General features: G+C 42.8%; 1 protein-coding gene across 5 annotated transcripts in view; it reads right to left on the minus strand.

Annotated features, from left to right (window-relative positions):
- Window positions 1-11,196, minus strand: part of DSCAM (DS cell adhesion molecule) — a 336,141-nt gene extending 324,945 nt beyond the window's left edge. For all 5 annotated transcript variants that reach the window (XM_072138796.1, XM_072138794.1, XM_072138795.1 and 2 more), the window contains exon 1: window positions 10,419-11,196. In XM_072138796.1, coding sequence (XP_071994897.1) covers window positions 10,419-10,461 — 43 coding nt within the window. In that variant the 5' untranslated portion in view covers window positions 10,462-11,196. The remainder of the gene's footprint in view (window positions 1-10,418) is intronic.
- Between the last annotated feature and the right edge of the window lie 10,337 nt (window positions 11,197-21,533).

The raw sequence follows: 21,533 nt of genomic DNA on the forward strand, positions 1-21,533 counted from the left end.
TCTACTTTTGATGCAGATAGTCATAGCACCCAAATAAATTCATAACTTACATTTCCCAAATGTCTGCTTTATGTTGGATGGTTTTTTAAGATTCCACATATTTTACTAGAATGTTATGAGGCTCAGAATTTAGGTATCATTTTTCACATTTTTTGTAAAATCACCAAAACCTGTATTTAGATGGACCTGCTCAACTTCTAATTGACACCGAGAGGCCTAAATAATAGCGAGACTCATAAATTACCCCATTGTGGAAACTACACCACTCAATGTATGAAAAACCACTTTTAAGAAGTTTGTTAACCCTTTAGGTGTTTTATAGGGGTTAAAACAAAATGGAGGTGCAGTCTGCAAATTGTAATATTTTTTCACAATACACTCATTTTGGGTGGAAAATTAAACATTTACAATGGATTAAATTAAAAAAGGCTCCACAAAGTTTGTTACCCAATCTCTCCCGAGTACACGGATACCCCATATGTGGTGGTAACCTGCTGTATGGGCGCACGGCCGGGCATAGGAGGGAAGGAGGCGCCATCCAAATCAGATTTGCTATGTCACATTGTACAGGCTATAATTTTTTTCTTTTTTTAATGAGGACCTATAGGGGCTTATTTCTTTTGCCACATGAGATGCACTTTTCTGGTACGTAATTTCGGGGAATCTCTAGGCTAATTGGTGAGATTTTATTAACTCTTTGTTGGTGGAGGAAATGAAAATCATCACTTTTTAGGAAGATTTTTGTTTGTTTTTTTTTTGGCCGTTTACCATACCATAAAAATAGTATATTATTTTTATTCTATGGGTCGCCACGATTACGAAAAGACCTCATTTATATAGATTTTTTATTTTTCCCATTTTTACTGAATAAAAAGTAATTTGGCAAAAATTTTGTTAATTTTAGCATCACCGACTTTCATATGCATAACTTTTTTATTTTTCGCCTCACAAATCTGTTTAAGGGCTTATTTTTTGCGAGAAGGATGGTTCTTTTTAGTGGTCTTATTTTAGATTGCATAACATTTTTTAAATTAATTTTTAGAGCATTTTTTATAGGGTATTAATTGAAAATTGTCTTTTTTTTTTAGCTTTTTTTGGGGTTTTTTTAACGGGGTTCACTTTGCGAATCTAATAACGATTCAGTTTTATTATGCAGATTGTTACGGACGCAGGGACACCAAATATGTGGGGGTTTTGTGTATTTTATTCAATTGTACTGAATAAAAACCAATTTGGAGAAAATCTTGTTCATTTTAGCATCACCATCTTTTCATATGCATAACTTTTTTATTTTTCGGCTGACAAATCTAGTTAGGGGCTTATTTTTTGCGAGAAGAGTTGTTCTTTTTAGTGGGCTTATTTTGGAGTGCATAACATTTTTTAAATCACTTTTTAGAGCATTTTTTATAGGGTATTAATTAAAAATTATCTTTTTTCAGAATGTTTTTGCGTTTTTTTTTCTACGGCGTTTACCGTGCGGGTCCAGTAACGATTCGGTTTTATTATACAGATTGTTACGGACGCGGCAATACCAAATATGCGGGGTTTTTTTGTGTTTTTGTGTTTTTTATACTTTATTAAGTGTTTTTATAGGAAAGTGACATTTTAGGGGCTTATATTTTAATGTATTTATTTTTTATTTATTGTAATGTGATAACTTTAGTGTTTTTTACTTTTTTTTACTTATACATACTTGAACTTGAACCAGTGATGCTCTGATCACTGGTTTAAGTCCAATACACTGCTCTACAATACTATTTTATTGTAGAGCAGTGTAAACTGTCTGAGCAAGCTTGCGCATGCTCAGACAGTTTACAGTCAGACCCGGAAGGGGTCTGGCTGCCATGGCAACCGGGCAGCTCCGAGGCACATGCCAGTCCTCGGAGCTGCCCAGAAGTGGATCGGATCCCCCGGTAAGCGGCACGGGGGATCCGATTCACGGCGCAGACACCCTTACACGCCGCGGTCATGCTTGACCGCGGCGTGTAAGGGGTTAACACCCGCGATCGGAGTCGGCTCCGATCGCGGGTGTTAGCGCAGGCTGTCAGCTGTACTAGACAGCTGACAGCCGCTGCTTCTGGTGCCGGCTCCGTTCGCGAGCCGGTGCCAGAAGCAGGACGTTATAGAACGTCCTGGTGCGCTCAGTATGTAGCCTCGGGGACGTACTATAACGTCCTGGTGCGCCTAAGGGTTAAAAGTGGTAGTTCTAAGACACAGATACATGGCACCAGGTCAGGGTGAGCTGGTGCCCGGAGATTATTTTCATTAATAAATTACACCCCCTATCGCAGATTTATAATTTATATTAAAATTTGTTTCGGCGCACCGCAGTAGGGCACGGCGCACCATGCGCCCACCCGTGAGCGCTGCCGATTCTGAAGTGGCGGAGAGCCGGTGACGTCACCGAGCTCTCCGGCACACTCGCGCCTGCGCAACTTGTTTCCCCGTGCGAAATTGTGCAGACGCGAGTGTGCCGGAGAGCTCAGTGTACTTTGGGACACTACATATATATATATATATAGTATAGCGATAGTATAGTGATAGTCCATGTATATATATATATATAGTATAGCGATAGTATAGTGATAGTCCATGTATATATATATAGTATAGCGATAGTATAGTGATAGTCCATGTATATATATATATATATATATATAGTATAGCGATAGTATAGTGATAGTCCATGTATATATATATATATATATAGTATAGCGATAGTATAGTGATAGTCCATGTATATATATATATATATAGTATAGCGATAGTATAGTGATAGTCCATGTATATATATATAGTATAGCGATAGTATAGTGATAGTCCATGTATATATATATATATATATATATATATATATATAGTATAGCGATAGTATAGTGATAGTCCATGTATATATATATATATATATATAGTATAGCGATAGTATAGTGATAGTCCATGTATATATATATATATATAGTATAGCGATAGTATAGTGATAGTCCATGTATATATATATATAGTATAGCGATAGTATAGTGATAGTCCATGTATATATATATATATATATATATAGTATAGCGATAGTATAGTGATAGTCCATGTATATATATATATATAGTATAGCGATAGTATAGTGATAGTCCATGTATATATATATATATATATAGTATAGCGATAGTATAGTGATAGTCCATGTATATATATACAGTATAGTATAGACAGTTACACACAATGGCCGGCTCCATTGGATACAATATTATGGAGGTTATTACCTGGCTCCATAGCACAGCGCTCTGACATATAATGTGCGGGCACCTTAGGACTGGACACCTACCTAAGCACCTACCTTATATCCTACTTACAGACCCGTTTACATGTGGCAACTGTATGTAGGTTATGTCTTTGTGTACATTCTATCACCTTGTATATAGTCCCAGATTAACCTCAGAGTCACATGATCCCTTCCACAGCTGCTGATCATGTGATGTGCCATGCTAAATTTTAGCCTTCTATCCTATTAACGGGCTTGTTTTTTGGGATGTAAATACACTCACTAGTAAAGTGTCATTAGCAAATAATACTAATAGGATAAATACTGAAATGGGAATATTTCTGAGAGAAGTATTTGCAGCTTTAATTACGAAACAATGGAGGTCCCCTTTGAGTTTAGATTTGTATGAAGACTTTATGGCGCATCCTGATTGTGTGGATGACAGGGAGAACTCATAGGGCACAATCGAATTATGTGCTGTAAGGCTATTGGTGTGAACTAAGCCTTAGGGTGTGGCCAGTGCAGCAACCACCCTGTGACCCTGATGGTCCTGTGGACCTACCTTCTGGGGTGTCTATAGTGGCCTGTGAGTCCTAGTATAGTGTTGTTTGTGTGTTTGCAGTATTTATACGATGTAATATATTGCTATAACTCTCCATCTCCTCTTCTCTCGGTGATTTATGTTGCACATATGTTGCGCATTAATATAATGAGCTATCAGGGTGACTTACAGCATGTGCTTAATATGCAAAAACCGCCAAGTATCAGGAAACAATCTGCAGACAGGAGGCCCAATGCGCCATATGACGGTATAAATTACCCTTGACGAGGGCAGTCTGCACCGCACACGTGTTTCCCCGAGTCATGTGATGCACAACGCCAGCGAATCATCAGGAAATCCTGGGGATAAACAGCAAATCTAACACTAGGACCGAAAAAAGTAATTATCTCAAAGAATAAATCCAAGAGTCCTTTTGTCTGATTCTTACACTATTCATCTGCTTATTAGTCATTTCCCATTCTTCGAAAACAAGGTGAGAATTTATTTTACCAACACAAGATCTCACCGCATATTACCAGAAAATCCTGAGTATAATGTGTACATACTGTTACCCTCTGTGTTATACTCCAGAGCTGCACTCACTATTCTGCTGCTGGTGCAGTCACTGTGTACATACATGACATTACTTATCCTGTACTGATCCTGAGTTACATCCTGTGTTATACCCCAGAGCTGCACTCACTATTCTGCTGCTGGTGCAGTCACTGTGTACATACATGACATTACTTATCCTGTACTGATCCTGAGTTACATCCTGTATTATACTCCAGAGCTGCACTCACTATTCTGCTGCTGGTGCAGTCACTGTGTACATACATGACATTACTTATCCTGTACTGATCCTGAGTTACATCCTGTATTATACTCCAGAGCTGCACTCACTATTCTGCTGCTGGTGCAGTCACTGTGTACATACATGACATTACTTATCCTGTACTGATCCTGAGTTACATCCTGTATTATACCCCAGAGCTGCACTCACTATTCTGCTGCTGGTGCAGTCACTGTACATACATGACATTACTTATCCTGTACTGAACCTGAGTTACATCCTGTATTATACCCCAGAGCTGCACTCACTATTCTGCTGCTGGTGCAGTCACTGTGTACATACATGACATGACATTACTTATCCTGTACTGATCCTGAGTTACATCCTGTATTATACTCCAGAGCTGCACTCACTATTCTGCTGCTGGTGCAGTCACTGTGTACATACATGACATTACTTATCCTGTACTGATCCTGAGTTACATCCTGTATTATACTCCAGGGCTGCACTCATTATTCTGCTGCTGGTGCAGTCACTGTACATACATGACATTACTTATCCTGTACTGATCCTGAGTTACATCCTGTATTATACCCCAGAGCTGCAGTCACTATTCTGCTGCTGGTGCAGTCACTGTGTACATGCATGACATTACTTATCCTGTACTGATCCTGAGTTACATCCTGTATTATACTCCAGAGCTGCACTCACTATTCTGCTGCTGGTGCAGTCACTGTGTACATACATGACATTACTTATCCTGTACTGATCCTGAGTTACATCCTGTATTATACCCCAGAGCTGCAGTCACTATTCTGCTGCTGGTGCAGTCACTGTGTACATACATGACATTACTTATCCTGTACTGATCCTGAGTTACATCCTGTATTATACTCCAGAGCTGCACTCACTATTCTGCTGCTGGTGCAGTCACTGTGTACATACATGACATTACTTATCCTGTACTGATCCTGAGTTACATCCTGTATTATACTCCAGAGCTGCACTCACTATTCTGCTGGTGCAGTCACTGTGTACATACATGACATTACTGATCCTGTACTGATCCTGAGTTACATCCTGTATTATACCCCAGAGCTGCACTCACTATTCTGCTGCTGGTGCAGTCACTGTGTACATACATGACATTACTTCTCCTGTACTGATCCTGAGTTACATCCTGTATTATACCCCAGAGCTGCACTCACTATTCTGCTGGTGGTGCAGTCACTATGTACATACATGTCATTACTTATCCTGTACTGATCCTGAGTTACATCCTGTATTATACCCCAGAGCTGCACTCACTCTTCTGCTGGTGCAGTCACTGTGTACATACATGACATTACTTATCCTGTACTGATCCTGAGTTACATCCTGTATTATACCCCAGAGCTGCACTCACTATTCTGCTGCTGGTGCAGTCACTGTGTACATACATTTGTTGTCTAGGAGTCGTACCGCACACCAGTGGTGTAGTCACTTCAGGTGCTCTGGATAGGGTCCCAATCCCATATAGAAATAAATCATGGAATCCAGTCACACTGGTTTTGGTTGCTTACAGTAGTTTTATTTTACTATTGCAAAAATTGTAAAATTGACACACAATTTTTGCAATAGTAAAATAAAACTACTGTAAGCAACCAAAACCAGTGTGACTGGATTCCATGATTTATTACTGTGTACATACATGACATTACTTATCCTGTACTGATCCTGAGTTACATCCTGTATTATGCTCCAGAGCTGCAATCACTATTCTGCTGCTGGAGTCACTGTATACATTCACATAGAGGTAAATTGACCACATAACAAGTGACACCACGCATTGCCTCTGCGTTCTATGACCTGTGGCATGATGAGTACAGACTGGAGACAAATAATTAAAGTTCACTAAGAGACTAATTATTTTATGGAGTTTTCTGATTCAATAAGTTGTGATCCAACTCCTAGCACATTCTTAATTGTCTACTAGGCACAGCACCATGACTCTGATAGTGGCCATGCGCCGTATTACAAAGGCCCAATTCTCTAAAATGGGACTAAGCATACATTGGAGGAACATCCATAACTATGGGCACCCTCATAATTCTGACCTTGAACGTGATGGCCCAGATGACCCCTGCCCAGCGATCATCACTGGAGGAGATTCCTCGTCTTCAGTATTTTAGGCCCATCTCCCATTATCCCCTCAAATCCTTAAATCCTATTTATCCGGCATGCGTTCCTGTAAACAGCTCACATCGTGCGCAGGCCTGATTAGATATTACACCGTCCTCGTTCTGAGGACACCACCTTCCCCAAACCATCGCTGACCCCTGACATCACGAGTATCTCAACTATTACTACAGAAAACGGGAAACCTCCAGCAACCAACTGCATTCTGGGAGATAGTGTACAGGTCATTATAGGAAATCTATTACCGTATTACGTTATTGGCTGGAAATTTTTGGATTTGTATATATTTTGTTTTAAGCTTCAGAATCTAAGAGTAGATCCTAGAGAAGAGCAAAGGAAAGAATAAGGAAAATACTTGACATCGGCAAGTTTTTAAATTATTGAAAAAAGCTATCCAAAAATTCTCCCAAAAAATTTTATACCATAATCCACTAATTCAGCTAACCCTGGCAGTGACATCACTGATATCAGAAATAGGATCCCCAAGGCATCCTGGGTGTGTATACACAGAGACACAGAGGCCACAACGCTAAAACGGGAGCCAAAACAGGATGGAAAATTTTATTTTTGGTAGTTTTTTAGGACCTTACGGGGTGTACCAGAAGTCTAGTTCCTAATAGACAGTGAAAGCTGCGATCTCTATCCCTGGACGATGCCGAAATTCCAATAAGTCTCTCCAATATCTATTATAGTAATCAGCCGATCGATGTGGGTTTGGCTCTTGCATGGCTCCACCCTTAAAGCGCCACCCACTCATCTATCTGTGCAAGCCAAAGTATCATCCAGAATTGATAGATTCTAATTTTAGCCTCATGGGGAAAAAAAAATAATGTCTAAACCTCATCGGTCAGTTGTGATTGGTGTTGGAAGCTCCAGCTGACCACACGTTTTCCCTGCAGCGCCCTCTGCATTGGAAATAGAGTATTACATGTTGGTCCTCCACAGCATCCAAGTTCTTTCTCTTGATCAGGGGGGTCCAGCAAGTCTATGTTTATTTATTTCAATGCTACGTAAGACCCTCAGTGCCATGAGTATAGATACAGAACCCGGGAGAGAAGATGAAAATGGGGCCCCCTTACTAGTGCTTATGGCATTACCCCACCCTTGATCACCAGGCTGGGTGGTAGAGGAGGTTACCCTTACCATGGGATACGGGGGGAGACTAGCCTGGCCCGGCCCTGACTCCGTAGTCTCTATAGCAGTCTTTCTAGTGTTTTGGGCATTACCCCACCCTTGACCCCTTAAGGAGGGGGGCCCAGCCTCCATGGACCCTAGGGCAACCTCCATTGTACATAAGCCCCGGCTGTTCTGCTTCTCTGCGTCAGGATGAAAGATTACACTAATAACCTGTCGCTACAGACATCTCCATCACAGACACAGACAGGCGCTCCCTATAGAGATAAATCACCAGCACTATGCTCTGTACATGGACTTGTTGCACTGGTTGACCAAAAATTCCAAAAAAAAAAAAATTTATGTAAATTTTGAAAACTAATTATTAAAATATTCCAACGAGGCCTCAGATCAGACTGCGGATGCCCCCGGCAGCCATCAGCGCCCGCTCTCAGGCCCATCTCCTGCAATGCGTTATGGCGGCTTCCTCTGCAGGTGACAGGGATCTTACAAAAAAAAAATAAAAAATCCTTGAAAACCAGACCTCAAGATTTCAATGGGGGAAGGGGGAGGAACTGGAAAATCCTTAACCCTTCCTTGGACCTGACTTGTCATTGAGGGTGGAGGATTAATGACCCCCCCCCCCCCACTCAGTTCTGCCCCTGCTCAGAGACAGGCGAGGCGCGGTGCGGGCAGATGGGAACACAACCAGTATCCAGGGCTCCAATTATGTGTGCCAGGGGAGCCAGGGCGCACAACATACACACCCACCCTGGATATGCTGCAGAGAGGGGGGTTTCTTTAGTGTTAATGTATCATATGGGCACAACCATGGTCAAAAATGTTAAAAAATAATATTGTTTTTGTTAATTTTTTAAGTGTTTTATTTCAATATTTATAGTTTTTCTTTACTGTTAGTTATAAATGTATATACCATTCACTGGAAGCTTTGGAGTGCTGCCTACTTTTCTTGTATATATATATATCTGTCTATAATTTACGGTATGTTATACTGTATGCTTGCAGTATATTTTTTATTCCATTTACAGATATATATATAACATATTTTTTTGTTTAATTACATATTTATTATAATATCATATATAATTTAACTATTTATGAGTTGTTGTCTTTTAAAAATATTACATATATATTCATATAAAAGCATTTTTTTTTTTCTTTATAGAATTTTTTTTTTATTCTTTTGGTTGTGCCGGCTTTAATTTCTATCCCTTGGCCATTTCAACCTTCAACCTTTAATGCAGTGTGACAATGATAAATCAGGCGAGGATAACATTTTTTTTGGGGGGGTGGCACGCTTAAGGATTACAGTCATGTTGGAAAAATACTGCAAAAAAATGTCAAATTATATACGCAAGCAGATATAGATACAGATAGATAGATATGAGATAGATAGATATGAGATAGATAGATATGAGATAGATAGATAGGAGATAGATAGATAGATAGATAGATATGAGATAGATAGATAGATAGATAGATAGATAGATAGATAGATAGATAGATAGATAGATAGATATGAGATAGATAGATAGATAGATAGATAGATAGATATGAGATAGATAGATAGATAGATAGATAGATAGATAGATAGATAGATAGATATGAGATAGATAGATAGATAGATAGATAGATAGATAGATAGATAGATATGAGATAGATAGATAGATAGATAGATAGATAGATAGATAGATAGATAGATAGATTAGAGATAGATAGAATATATGCTCTAAATGCTTTGGCAATGCTGATTTTTATTTGCTCCTGCCAATAAAGCTTCTTTGAATTGAATTGAGATTGATGATATATATATATATGCACACATAGATAAAGACAGATAAAATATACACATGTACATACTGTATCTATATAAGTATCAAGAGGTATAACTCCCATCATCAACCCCTCCCCTTACACGACGCACCTAATAGGCACCATATACCCCTCCGCCCCCCCTTATACCCAGTATCCAGGTATGTGGCGGTCACATGTACAGTAATAAATAACCTTCCGCCGTCTGGCTGTAACCACGGCGCAGTATCCTATGTTATACACTGAGCGCCGACCAATGACAGCGGCGAGCGTAATCCCATCCGACGCATCGCCGACAGATAATATCGCATCTCCGCGCACTCAGGTGTAGCAGTGCCGAGTCGATTTTAGGAAACAATTCTTGAGTTTTAAACAGCGCTGGATTGGGGGTTGGGGGGAGGTCACATGACTGCCCATGAATTTTTTTTTTTTGATTTACATAGGACTGCAGATAAAACCTCGTAAAGAGTTAAATGACAGGTTCGGCTCTGCTACATCTGTATCTGCCGCTACTTTTGCCAAGCCAGCTAGTTTCAATGATTAGTGAGCAATTTCTCAGCTCTAACCGTATGACGGAGGGGATGGGGTGCGGGGAGGAGGGGAGAGGAGGGGGTTAGATTTTAGCTTTTCTATACACATCACTGAGAAGGTAATTAGCTGTGATCCTGGAAGGGGATACGGGAGACGTAGTGTAAGGTTTTGCTCACCATTTAGGATGCTTTGGAACAAGAAGACGGCCAGTATCCACATGCTCCTGTCCAATCCTCAGCGCTATAGGCTCTGCCTCTCTCTCCGCTCTCCTCCCGGTGTGTCTACGGCAAGGTTAATTCTCCCAGCAGAGTGGTCCAGGTCCTGCGGCGGCGGCTGCTGCTGGCGGGTGGGGGCTGACGATCAGGCAGCGGATAGAGATGGATATTTTTTTTAGGTCCGTAGATAGATGGTCTGGCAGGGAGGATAGCGGCGACCACCAGACAAGGGGAGGCGGGTGCTGTACACCCAGGTGTGTTCTGAACATGCAACAAAAACAGCACCAGAATCAGGTCCACAGGTGAAAAATCCGTAAATGCAGGCACAAGAGCATCCCTGCTGCTGATGCTGCTGCGGCTGTGGCCAAAGGGGGATCAATAACAATATATCTAATAGATACAAAAAAAAAAATTATAATAATAAAAAAAAAATAATTTAAAAATAAAGAAAAATGTAAAATAAAAAAAAAAAGAAAAAGGGAAATGGGAAAGTCAGCCCTCAGACATAACCTTCAACCACCGGATCCAGGCAGCAGGCGGACGAGCAAGCGCATCTTTCCTCTTCTTCAGCTCTAATCAGATTGATCCCTCTGTATAACCTTCCCTCTGCCTCTGTGCAGGAGAAGACGACGGCGTTAACCCTTTCATGGGTCTCACTGGCAGCAGCAGCAGCGTTCAGCCTCTAAGCAACCGCGCTCCTCGTCCATAGCGAGGACCACAATCCACAGACACCAGCAGCTTCGTGAACTTTCTGCAAAGCGGTGCAGCTGCTGCTGCTGTTACAGTGGTCCAGGGAGGGAAAGGGGGTTTTTCTCCCACCCAACCCTTCTCCATTTTTATTGGTGCGACAAGCAGAGGGTTTTTTTTTTCTTTCTTCTACCTGAATGGATGTCGCTACATACACCTTGTCCGCAATATCTAGTTTTATTATTGTATTTATTTTTATTATTATTATAGATTGTAAGCTCTTGTGACCATTGTACAAGCACTGTCACCTCCTGTGTCCCCTCCTCCTCATAGATTGTAAGCTCTTGTGACCATTGTATAAGCACTGTCACCTCCTGTGTCCCCTCCTCGTCATAGATTGTAAGCTCCTGTGACCATTGTACAAGAACTGTCACCTCCTGTGTCCCCTCCTCCTCATAGATTGTAAGCTCTTGTGACCATTGTACAAGCACTGTCACCTCCTGTGTCCCCTCCTCATCATAGATTGTAAGCTCTTGTGACCATTGTACAGGCTCCGTCACCTCCTTCGTCCCTCCTCCTCATAGACTGTAAGCTCCTGTGACCATTGTACAAGCATTGTCACCTCCTGTGTCCTCCTCCTCCTCCTCATAGATTGTAAGCTCTTGTGACCATTGTACAAGCACTGTCACCTCCTGTGCCTCCTCCTCCTTCTCATAGATTGTAAGCTCTTGAGACAATTTTACAGACACTGTCACCTCCTGTGTCCTCCTCCTTTTCATACATTGTAAGCTCTTGTGACCATTGTACAAGCACTGTCACCTCCTGTGTCCCCTCCTCCTCATAGATTGTAAGCTCTTGTGACCATTGTACAAGCACTGTCACCTCCTGTGTCCTCCTCCTCCTCCTCATAGATTGTAAGCTCTTGTGACCATTGTACAAGCACTGTCACCTCCTGTGCCTCCTCCTCCTTCTCATAGATTGTAAGCTCTTGAGACAATTTTACAGACACTGTCACCCCCTGTGCCTCCTCCTCCTCATAGATTGTAAGCTGTTGTGACCATTGTACAAGCACTGTCACCTCCTGTGTCCTCCTCCTCCTCCTCATAGATTGTAAGCTCTTGTGACCATTGTATAAGCACTGTCACCTCCTGTGTCCCCTCCTCGTCATAGATTGTAAGCTCCTGTGACCATTGTACAAGAACTGTCACCTCCTGTGTCCCCTCCTCCTCATAGATTGTAAGCTCTTGTGACCATTGTACAAGCACTGTCACCTCCTGTGTCCCCTCCTCATCATAGATTGTAAGCTCTTGTGACCATTGTACAGGCACCGTCACCTCCTTCGTCCCTCCTCCTCATAGACTGTAAGCTCCTGTGACCATTGTACAAGCATTGTCACCTCCTGTGTCCTCCTCCTCCTCCTCATAGATTGTAAGCTCTTGTGACCATTGTACAAGCACTGTCACCTCCTGTGCCTCCTCCTCCTTCTCATAGATTGTAAGCTCTTGAGACAATTTTACAGACACTGTCACCTCCTGTGTCCTCCTCCTTTTCATACATTGTAAGCTCTTGTGACCATTGTACAAGCACTGTCACCTCCTGTGTCCCCTCCTCCTCATAGATTGTAAGCTCCTGTGACCATTGTACAAGCACTGTCACCTCCTGTGTCCCCTCCTCCTCATAGATTGTAAGCTCTTGTGACCATTGTACAAGCACTGTCACCTCCTGTGTCCTCCTCCTCCTCCTCATAGATTGTAAGCTCTTGTGACCATTGTACAAGCACTGTCACCTCCTGTGCCTCCTCCTCCTTCTCATAGATTGTAAGCTCTTGAGACAATTTTACAGACACTGTCATCCCCTGTGCCTCCTCCTCCTCATAGATTGTAAGCTGTTGTGACCATTGTACAAGCACTGTCACCTCCTGTGTCCTCCTCCTCCTCCTCATAGATTGTAAGCTCTTGTGACCATTGTACAAGCACTGTCACCTACTGTGCCTCCTCCTCCTTCTCATAGATTGTAAGCTCTTGAGACAATTTTACAGACACTGTCACCCCCTGTGCCTCCTCCTCCTCATAGATTGTAAGCTGTTGTGACCATTGTACAAGCACTGTCACCTCCTGTGTCCTCCTCCTCCTCCTCATAGATTGTAAGCTCTTGTGACCATTGTACAAGCACTGTCATCTCCTGTGTCCCCTCCATCTCATAGATTGTAAGCTCCTGTGACCATTGTGAAAGCACTGTCACCTCCTGTGTTTTCTCTTTATAGATTGCAAGCTCCTGTGACCATTGTACAAGCACTGTCACCTCCTGTGTTTTCTCTTTATAGATTGCAAGCTCTTGTGACCATTGTACAACCACTGTCACCTCCTGTGTCCCCTCCTCCTCATAGATTGTAAGCTCTTGTGACCATTGTACAAGCACTGTCATCTCCTGTGTCCTCTCCTCCTCATAGATTATAAGCTCTTGTGACCATTGTACAAGCACTGTCATCTCCTGTGTCTCCTCCTCATAGATTGTAAGCTCTTGGGACCATTGTACAAGCACTGTCACCTCCTGTGTCCTCCTCCTCCTCCTCATAGATTGTAAGCTGTTGTGACCATTGTACAAGCACTGTCACCTCCTGTGTCCCCTCCATCTCATAGATTGTAAGCTCCTGTGACCATTGTACAAGCACTGTCACCTCCTGTGTTTTCTCTTTATAGATTGCAAGCTCCTGTGACCATTGTACAAGCACTGTCACCTCCTGTGTTTTCTCTTTATAGATTGCAAGCTCTTGTGACCATTGTACAACCACTGTCACCTCCTGTGTCCCCTCCTCCTCATAGATTGTAAGCTCTTGTGACCATTGTACAAGCACTGTCACCTCCTGTGTCCTCTCCTCCTCATAGATTGTAAGCTCTTGTGACCATTGTACAAGCACTGTCATCTCCTGTGTCTCCTCCTCATAGATTGTAAGCTCTTGTGACCATTGTACAAGCACTGTCATCTCCTGTGTCCTCTCCTCCTCATAGATTATAAGCTCTTGTGACCATTGTACAAGCACTGTCACCTCCTGCGTCTCCTCCTCCTCATAGATTGTAAGCCCTTGTGACCATTGTACAAGCACTGTCACCTCCTGTGCCCCCTCATCCTCATAGATTGTGAGCTCTTTTGACCATTGTACAAGCACTGTCACCTCCTGGACTGTAGGGACTTGTAAACTTAGCCCAAAATATTCAGGCTCTTGACCCAGAAATTTTAAATCCTCCAAAATTAAACCAGCCATCAATGGACACCACACCGTGTTCCTTGTTGTGGGTATGTGGGGGGGGGGGGGGGCACAGCATTTATTTTTAGAGAAACAATTAATTAATTAAATAACCAATAGAAAAAATGCAAAATAGTTGGAACCAAATTCATGCCCATCCAGGCCCTTCGCTTCTTCTTGAGCAAAAACCTTTCACCCGAATGGCGTCAGACGTCATGTGGGCACCTTCATCTCGCCTTCGGGCATGTGAAAATCCGCCAATGCTGTGACATCTGAAAGGAAGACAGAAAGAACAGCCAGAAACCAGAAAACCACCTGTAAACGAAAAGTAACCTGAGGGCAAGGGCGAGGGCAGAAGGAAAGAGGCCCCGCCACGTGCCCCCAATGCTTTTAAACCACAATCCAGCCCCTTTTTGGGACCGCCTAAAGAAGGGGCCAATCACCTTTTTAGCTGCCTTCTGCACCATCACCAGAAATCCCCTACAGTCCCCAGCCCCTTCTCTATGCGATTTGGGGCTAATGATGTCTCCTCTTCATAGATTGTAAGCTCTTGTTACCATTGTACAAGCACTGTCACCTCCTGTGTCCTCCTCCTCCTCATAGTTTGTAAGCTCATGACCATTGTACAAGCGCTGTCACCTCCTGTGTCCCCTCCTCCTCATAGTTTGTAAGCTCTTGTGGCCATTGTACAAGCACTGTCACCTCCTGTGTCCTCTCCTCCTCATAGTTTGTAAGCTCATGACCATTGTACAAGCACTGTCACCTCCTGTGTCCTCTCCTCCTCATAGTTTGTAAGCTCATGACCATTGTACAAGCGCTGTCACCTCCTGTGTCCCCTCCTCCTCATAGTTTGTAAGCTCATGACCATTGTACAAGCACTGTCACCTCCTGTGTCCTCTCCTCCTCATAGTTTGTAAGCTCATGACCATTGTACAAGCACTGTCACCTCCTGTGTCCTCTCCTCCTCATAGTTTGTAAGCTCATGACCATTGTACAAGCGCTGTCACCTCCTGTGTCCCCTCCTCCTCATAGTTTGTAAGCTCATGACCATTGTACAAGCACTGTCACCTCCTGTGTCCTCTCCTCCTCATAGTTTGTAAGCTCATGACCATTGTACAAGCGCTGTCACCTCCTGTGTCCTCTCCTCCTCATAGTTTGTAAGCTCATGACCATTGTACAAGCACTGTCATCTCCTGTGTCCTCTCCTCCTCATAGTTTGTAAGCTCATGACCATTGTACAAGCGCTGTCACCTCCTGTGTCCTCCTCCTCATAGTTTGTAAGCTCCTGTGACCATTGTACAAGCGCTGTCACCTCCTGTGTCCTCCTCCTCATAGTTTGTAAGCTCATGACCATTGTACAAGCGCTGTCACCTCCTGTGTCCTCCTCCTCATAGTTTGTAAGCTCATGACCATTGTACAAGCACTGTCACCTCCTGTGTCCCCTCCTCCTCATAGTTTGTAAGCTCCTGTGACCATTGTACAAGCGCTGTCACCTCCTGTGTCCTCCTCCTCATAGTTTGTAAGCTCATGACCATTGTACAAGCACTGTCCCCTCCTGTGTCCTCCTCCTCCTCATAGTTTGTAAGCTCATGACCATTGTACAAGCACTGTCACCTCCTGTGTCCTCCTCCTCCTCATAGTTTGTAAGCTCATGACCATTGTACAAGCACTGTCATCTCCTGTGTCCTCTCCTCCTCATAGTTTGTAAGCTCATGACCATTGTACAAGCGCTGTCACCTCCTGTGTCCTCCTCCTCATAGTTTGTAAGCTCCTGTGACCATTGTACAAGCGCTGTCACCTCCTGTGTCCTCCTCCTCATAGTTTGTAAGCTCATGACCATTGTACAAGCGCTGTCACCTCCTGTGTCCTCCTCCTCATAGTTTGTAAGCTCATGACCATTGTACAAGCACTGTCACCTCCTGTGTCCCCTCCTCCTCATAGTTTGTAAGCTCCTGTGACCATTGTACAAGCGCTGTCACCTCCTGTGTCCTCCTCCTCATAGTTTGTAAGCTCATGACCATTGTACAAGCACTGTCCCCTCCTGTGTCCTCCTCCTCCTCATAGTTTGTAAGCTCATGACCATTGTACAAGCACTGTCACCTCCTGTGTCCTCCTCCTCCTCATAGTTTGTAAGCTCATGACCATTGTACAAGCACTGTCACCTCCTGTGTCCTCCTCCTCATAGTTTGTAAGCTCATGACCATTGTACAAGCACTGTCACCTCCTGTGTCCTCCTCCTCCTCATAGTTTGTAAGCTCATGACCATTGTACAAGCACTGTCACCTCCTGTGTCCCCTCCTCCTCATAGTTTGTAAGCTCATGACCATTGTACAAGCACTGTCCCCTCCTGTGTCCTCCTCCTCCTCATAGATTGTAAGCTCTATGTAATTTTAAATTACTATATATTTAACAATAAAAAGTTAAAAAAATATTTAAAAAAATAGAAAATAACATTCTATTATTTTTAAATATCTTTTTCTCCTATTAGAAATGTTATTCTGATTGTACATTTACGTTGTAACGATCACAGATATTCTAGGGAAAAAACAGTTCCATGTTTCACATCAGGGTGATGGAGAATTTTTTCGACTTTCAGGTTCTGGTACCTGTCAGGGTTATTATCGTGACCGTTTTTTTCCCCACGATTTCTGTAAATTTCTAAAAAAAATTCCAGTATTTAAAAAAAAAAAAAACCCTGTGACCGCAGGGAGTGAATAAGCCCTTGGTGAAGAGCAGAAGTTTACAGATTTTTTATTTTGTTTTTTAAATAAGCAAAGGGGATTCCCAGAAGGGATGTGATTGGCTGAGCTCGGAGGCATTTTTTTTTTTTCTATATTTTTTTTTCTATGTTAATTTTTCCTTCTCGTAATCTGTTTTGTCATGTGTCTCGGAACATCAATGTTTCTGTTTTGTGACTGATTTATTTGCCACACAAGGATTTCAGGCGAAGATAGAGGAGGATGCGACCACACAGTATATACGTATAACACATGTGTGAGAACACAGAGGTCCTCCGATACATGTAAGGAGGGACCCGTAACAATAACCCGTGCGCACACCTGCTGGATACCTCTAGGGGGCAGCTGAGGTGTTACATTTCCCTGCAGTGCCCCTGCAGGAGAAGTGATGCATTACACACCACATCAATAGACAGGATGGTCCTCCGCTACAAGAAAAGTTCTTTGTAGGTGCTCTCCACTGCACAGAAGAGGATCCTGAATGGTGATGGTGACCCCCGACCTTAAAATTATTTTCGGCACTACTTCATAACTGTAATTTTGCTACTGTTATGTATTGTTATCGTAGTCAAAATGGTCCCTCCAGTATTTACAGTGATCCCCCCCCCCCCCAGTAGTCACAGCACCTGCCAATCATATCCCTAGTATCCCGGAGTCACAGTGATGCCCACAGTATCCCAGAGTCACAGTGATGCTCCCAGTAGCCAGGAGTAACGGTGATGCTCCCAGTGGTCATAGTGATGCCCCTTAGTAGCTAGTAGTGACAGTGATACCCCCAGTAGCCTGAAGTCACATTCATGCCCCAATTAGTCACAGTGATACTCCCAGTAGCCTGAAGTCACATTGATGCCCCAATTAGTCACAGTGATGCTCCCAGTAGCCCAGAGTCACAGTGATGCCCCCAGTAGCCTGGAATCACATTGATGCTCCCAGTGGTCATAGTGATGCCCCTTAGTAGCCAGTAGTGACAGTGATACCCCCAGTTGCCTGAAGTCACATTCATGCCCCAATTAGTCACAGTGATGCTCCCAGTAGCCAGGAGTAACAGTGATGCCTCTGTTACAGAGCAGGAGGAGCTGAGCAGATTGTACATAGGGTCCTATCTGCAGGGAGCATGTTATAGAGCAGGAGGAGCTGAGCAGATTGTACATAGTGTCCTATCTGCAGGCAGCATGTTATAGAGCAGAAGGAGCTGAGCAGATTGTACATAGTATCCTATCTGCAAGCAGCATGTTATAGAGCAGGAGGAGCTGAGCAGATTGTACATAGTGTCATATCTGCAGGCAGTATGTATAGAGAAGGAGGGGCTGAGCAGATTGTGCATAGTGTCCTATCCGAAGGCAGCATGTTATAGAGCAAGAGGAGCTAAGCAGATGGTATATAGTGTCCTATCTGAAGGCAGCATGTTATAGAGCAGGAGGAGCTAAGCACATTGTATATAGTGTCCTATCTGCAGGCAGCATATTACAGAGCAGGAAGAGCTGAACAGATTGTACATAGTGTCCTAACTGCAGGCAGCATGTTATAGAGCAGGAGGAGCTGAGCAGATTGTATATAGTGTCCTATCTGCAGGCAGTATGTTATAGAGCAGGGGGAGCTGAGCAGATTCTACATAGTGTCCTATCTACAGGCAGCATGTTATAGAGCAGGAGGGGCTGAGCAGATTGTACATAGTGTCCTATCTACAGGCAGCATATTACAGAGCAGGAAGAGCTGAACAGATTGTACATAGTGTCCTATCTACAGGCAGCCTGTTATAGAGCAGGAGGACTGTGCACCACACAGCAACTTTTATCATAAAGTATCCCTTTAGTAGGGTTCTTATTTTTTTTTCACATTTTCATCAAATCTGCTTATTTCTCATTATTTTTTATTCTGACCTTCTCAGTAGTAAAAAATAATCGTCAATCAAGATATTGTCCTGGGGCCAACAGCCATAAAATATATGGACAATAGGAAAAATGCATTGGAAAACTGTAGCAGTTGTCCATAGCAACAGTTACATTAAGGTAGTCTGACACTTGTTGCCACTCCCAGTGCATCTTACCTCCTCTGGATGCTGCCTGCCATCTGCTGGTGAAAGGTGGACTTAATATAGGAGATAATATTCACCTTTCACCAGCAGATGGCAGACAACCTTACATACAGACTGTAGTCCTGTCAGAGAGAGGAGGGAGGGGGCAGGGAGATTTTTTACACAACTACTGTCTGCTCACTTCTGGCTGGCGCAATCATGTCCTGCTGTGTTCCATTCTCGGTGCACTCACAGAAGACATCACTGTGTACAACTGGTATACAAACAGTATTATAAAGGTGTCTACCATATATAGGGGGTCATTTACTAAGGGCCCGATTTGCATTTTCCCGGCGTGTTACCCGAATATTTCCGATTTGCAGCGATTTCCCCTGAATTGCCCCGGGTTTTTGGCGTACGCGATCGGATTGTGGCGCATCGGCGCCGGCATGCACGCGACGGAAATGGGGGGGCGTGGCAGAACAAAAACCCGACGGATTCGGGGAAACCGCCGCATTTAAAAAAAAAAAAATTACCTTCACCCAGCAATGGATAGTGTGGGGTTGGCCTCGGCGGACTTCAGCGCAGCAGCGACACCTGGTGGACGTCGGAGGAACTGCCTTAGTGAATCGCAGGAAGACCCGAATCCACCACAGAGAACGCGCTGCTGGATTGCGAATGGAGCGGGTAGTAAATCTGCCCCATAGAGTCGCTATATCTAATCTAACATTATGGGTATCCCCCTTACTGTAGAGATGAGAAACTACGTTTCCATTTTTCACAGCACTCCTGTACAGTTTTCTTTTGTGACCTGTATTTACGGCTTTCGCTTTGCGCTCCAAATGACACCTCACCTTTATTCTTTGGTTTGGCTCTGGTTCGATTACCAGAGATACCAAACTAACTTTTTAATTTTTTTACTTCGGTGTACGAAGCTGTGTAAGGCATAATTTTTTTTTTAGATAAAATTTTCATTGTTACTATTATGGGGGCTGTACAATCTTTTGATCCCGTTTTATTAAAATTTTATGTTGCAAAGTGGCAAAAAAGTGGTGTTTCGGACATTATTTTCTGCGACTGGGAGCGTCAGGAGAGGGAGGACAGAGAGAGCTCAAGTGCTGGGCCCTCACTCTACCAGGTGGGTGTTTGCTGCATATTGCAGCAAACACCCACTGGCAACACCCACGCTCGGTGCTGCGTTATAAACACGCAAATGCCGGAGACATTTAAACCCTCGCGTGTAGGCGCTGCTATATTGGATTCGATTCCCCCCACCCCATGAGCTCTTTGGGGGCAGCGATCCATTGCTATGACAGCCTCCGGGTCATATGAAGACCCAAGCCTGTCTAGTTTTAACTCATTGATTACAATGTGCAGTTGTAATGAATGAGGAAACTCCTTATACAGCATACTACCATACTGTAGTATGGCAGTATATGGTAGGATCAATCAGACAACCTAGGGTTAAAGTACCCTAGGGGGTCTTAAAAACAGTAAAAAAATAAATTAAAAAAACATAAATATTCCCTTTCCCTAAAACTGATATAAATAAACAGTAAAAATCACGTATCCCAAAATGTCTACCCTATCAAAATATAATAACGGTTATTCCCGGCGTAATGGAAAATAGCGCCCAAATATGAAAATGCCACTTTTTTGCCATTTTGCAAAACATAAAAAATGTTATAAAAAGTGATCAAAAGGTCATCCAATCCTAAAACCGGAAGCATTGAAAACGTCATCAAAAGTTGCAAAAAATGACACCACCCACAGCTCCGTACACCGAAGTATGAAAAAGTTGTTACCACCAGAAGACGGCAAAATGAAGATTTTTTTTTTTGTACAGGAGGTTTTAATTTTTGTAAATGTATGTATGTATCTTAAAACCTATACAAATGTATTATCCCCGTAATCGTACCGACCCAAAGAATAAAACTGACCTGTCATTTGGGGTGCAAAGTGAAAGCTGCAAAATCCAAGCCCACAAGAAAAAGACGCACAAGCATTTTTTCACCAATGTCACCAAATTTTTTCTTTTTTATTCCGGCATGGAATATTATATACCGTCAGTATGAAGTGCAATTTGTTACACAGAAAACAAGCCCTCACACAGCTCTTTACATAGAAAAATAAAGAATGTATAGGTTTTTAAAAATGACGAGCAAAAAACAGAAACACAAAAATGAAAAAGAGCCAAGTCGTTAAGGGGTTAAATATTGATAGATATTTTTGGGACACAACGTTGCCTAACATGTTTATGATTTTTATTGTTCATTTTTACATCAAGGGTGACTTGAACTTTTAGGGTTTTTTTTTTTTTAATTTTTACTACTTTTTAGACCCCCCCTAGGGTACTTTAACCCTAGGTTATCTAAGGAATCCTACTATATTCT

This window comes from Engystomops pustulosus, chromosome 2, assembly GCF_040894005.1.
Source record: "Engystomops pustulosus chromosome 2, aEngPut4.maternal, whole genome shotgun sequence".
Taxonomy (NCBI): Eukaryota; Metazoa; Chordata; class Amphibia; order Anura; family Leptodactylidae; genus Engystomops; species Engystomops pustulosus.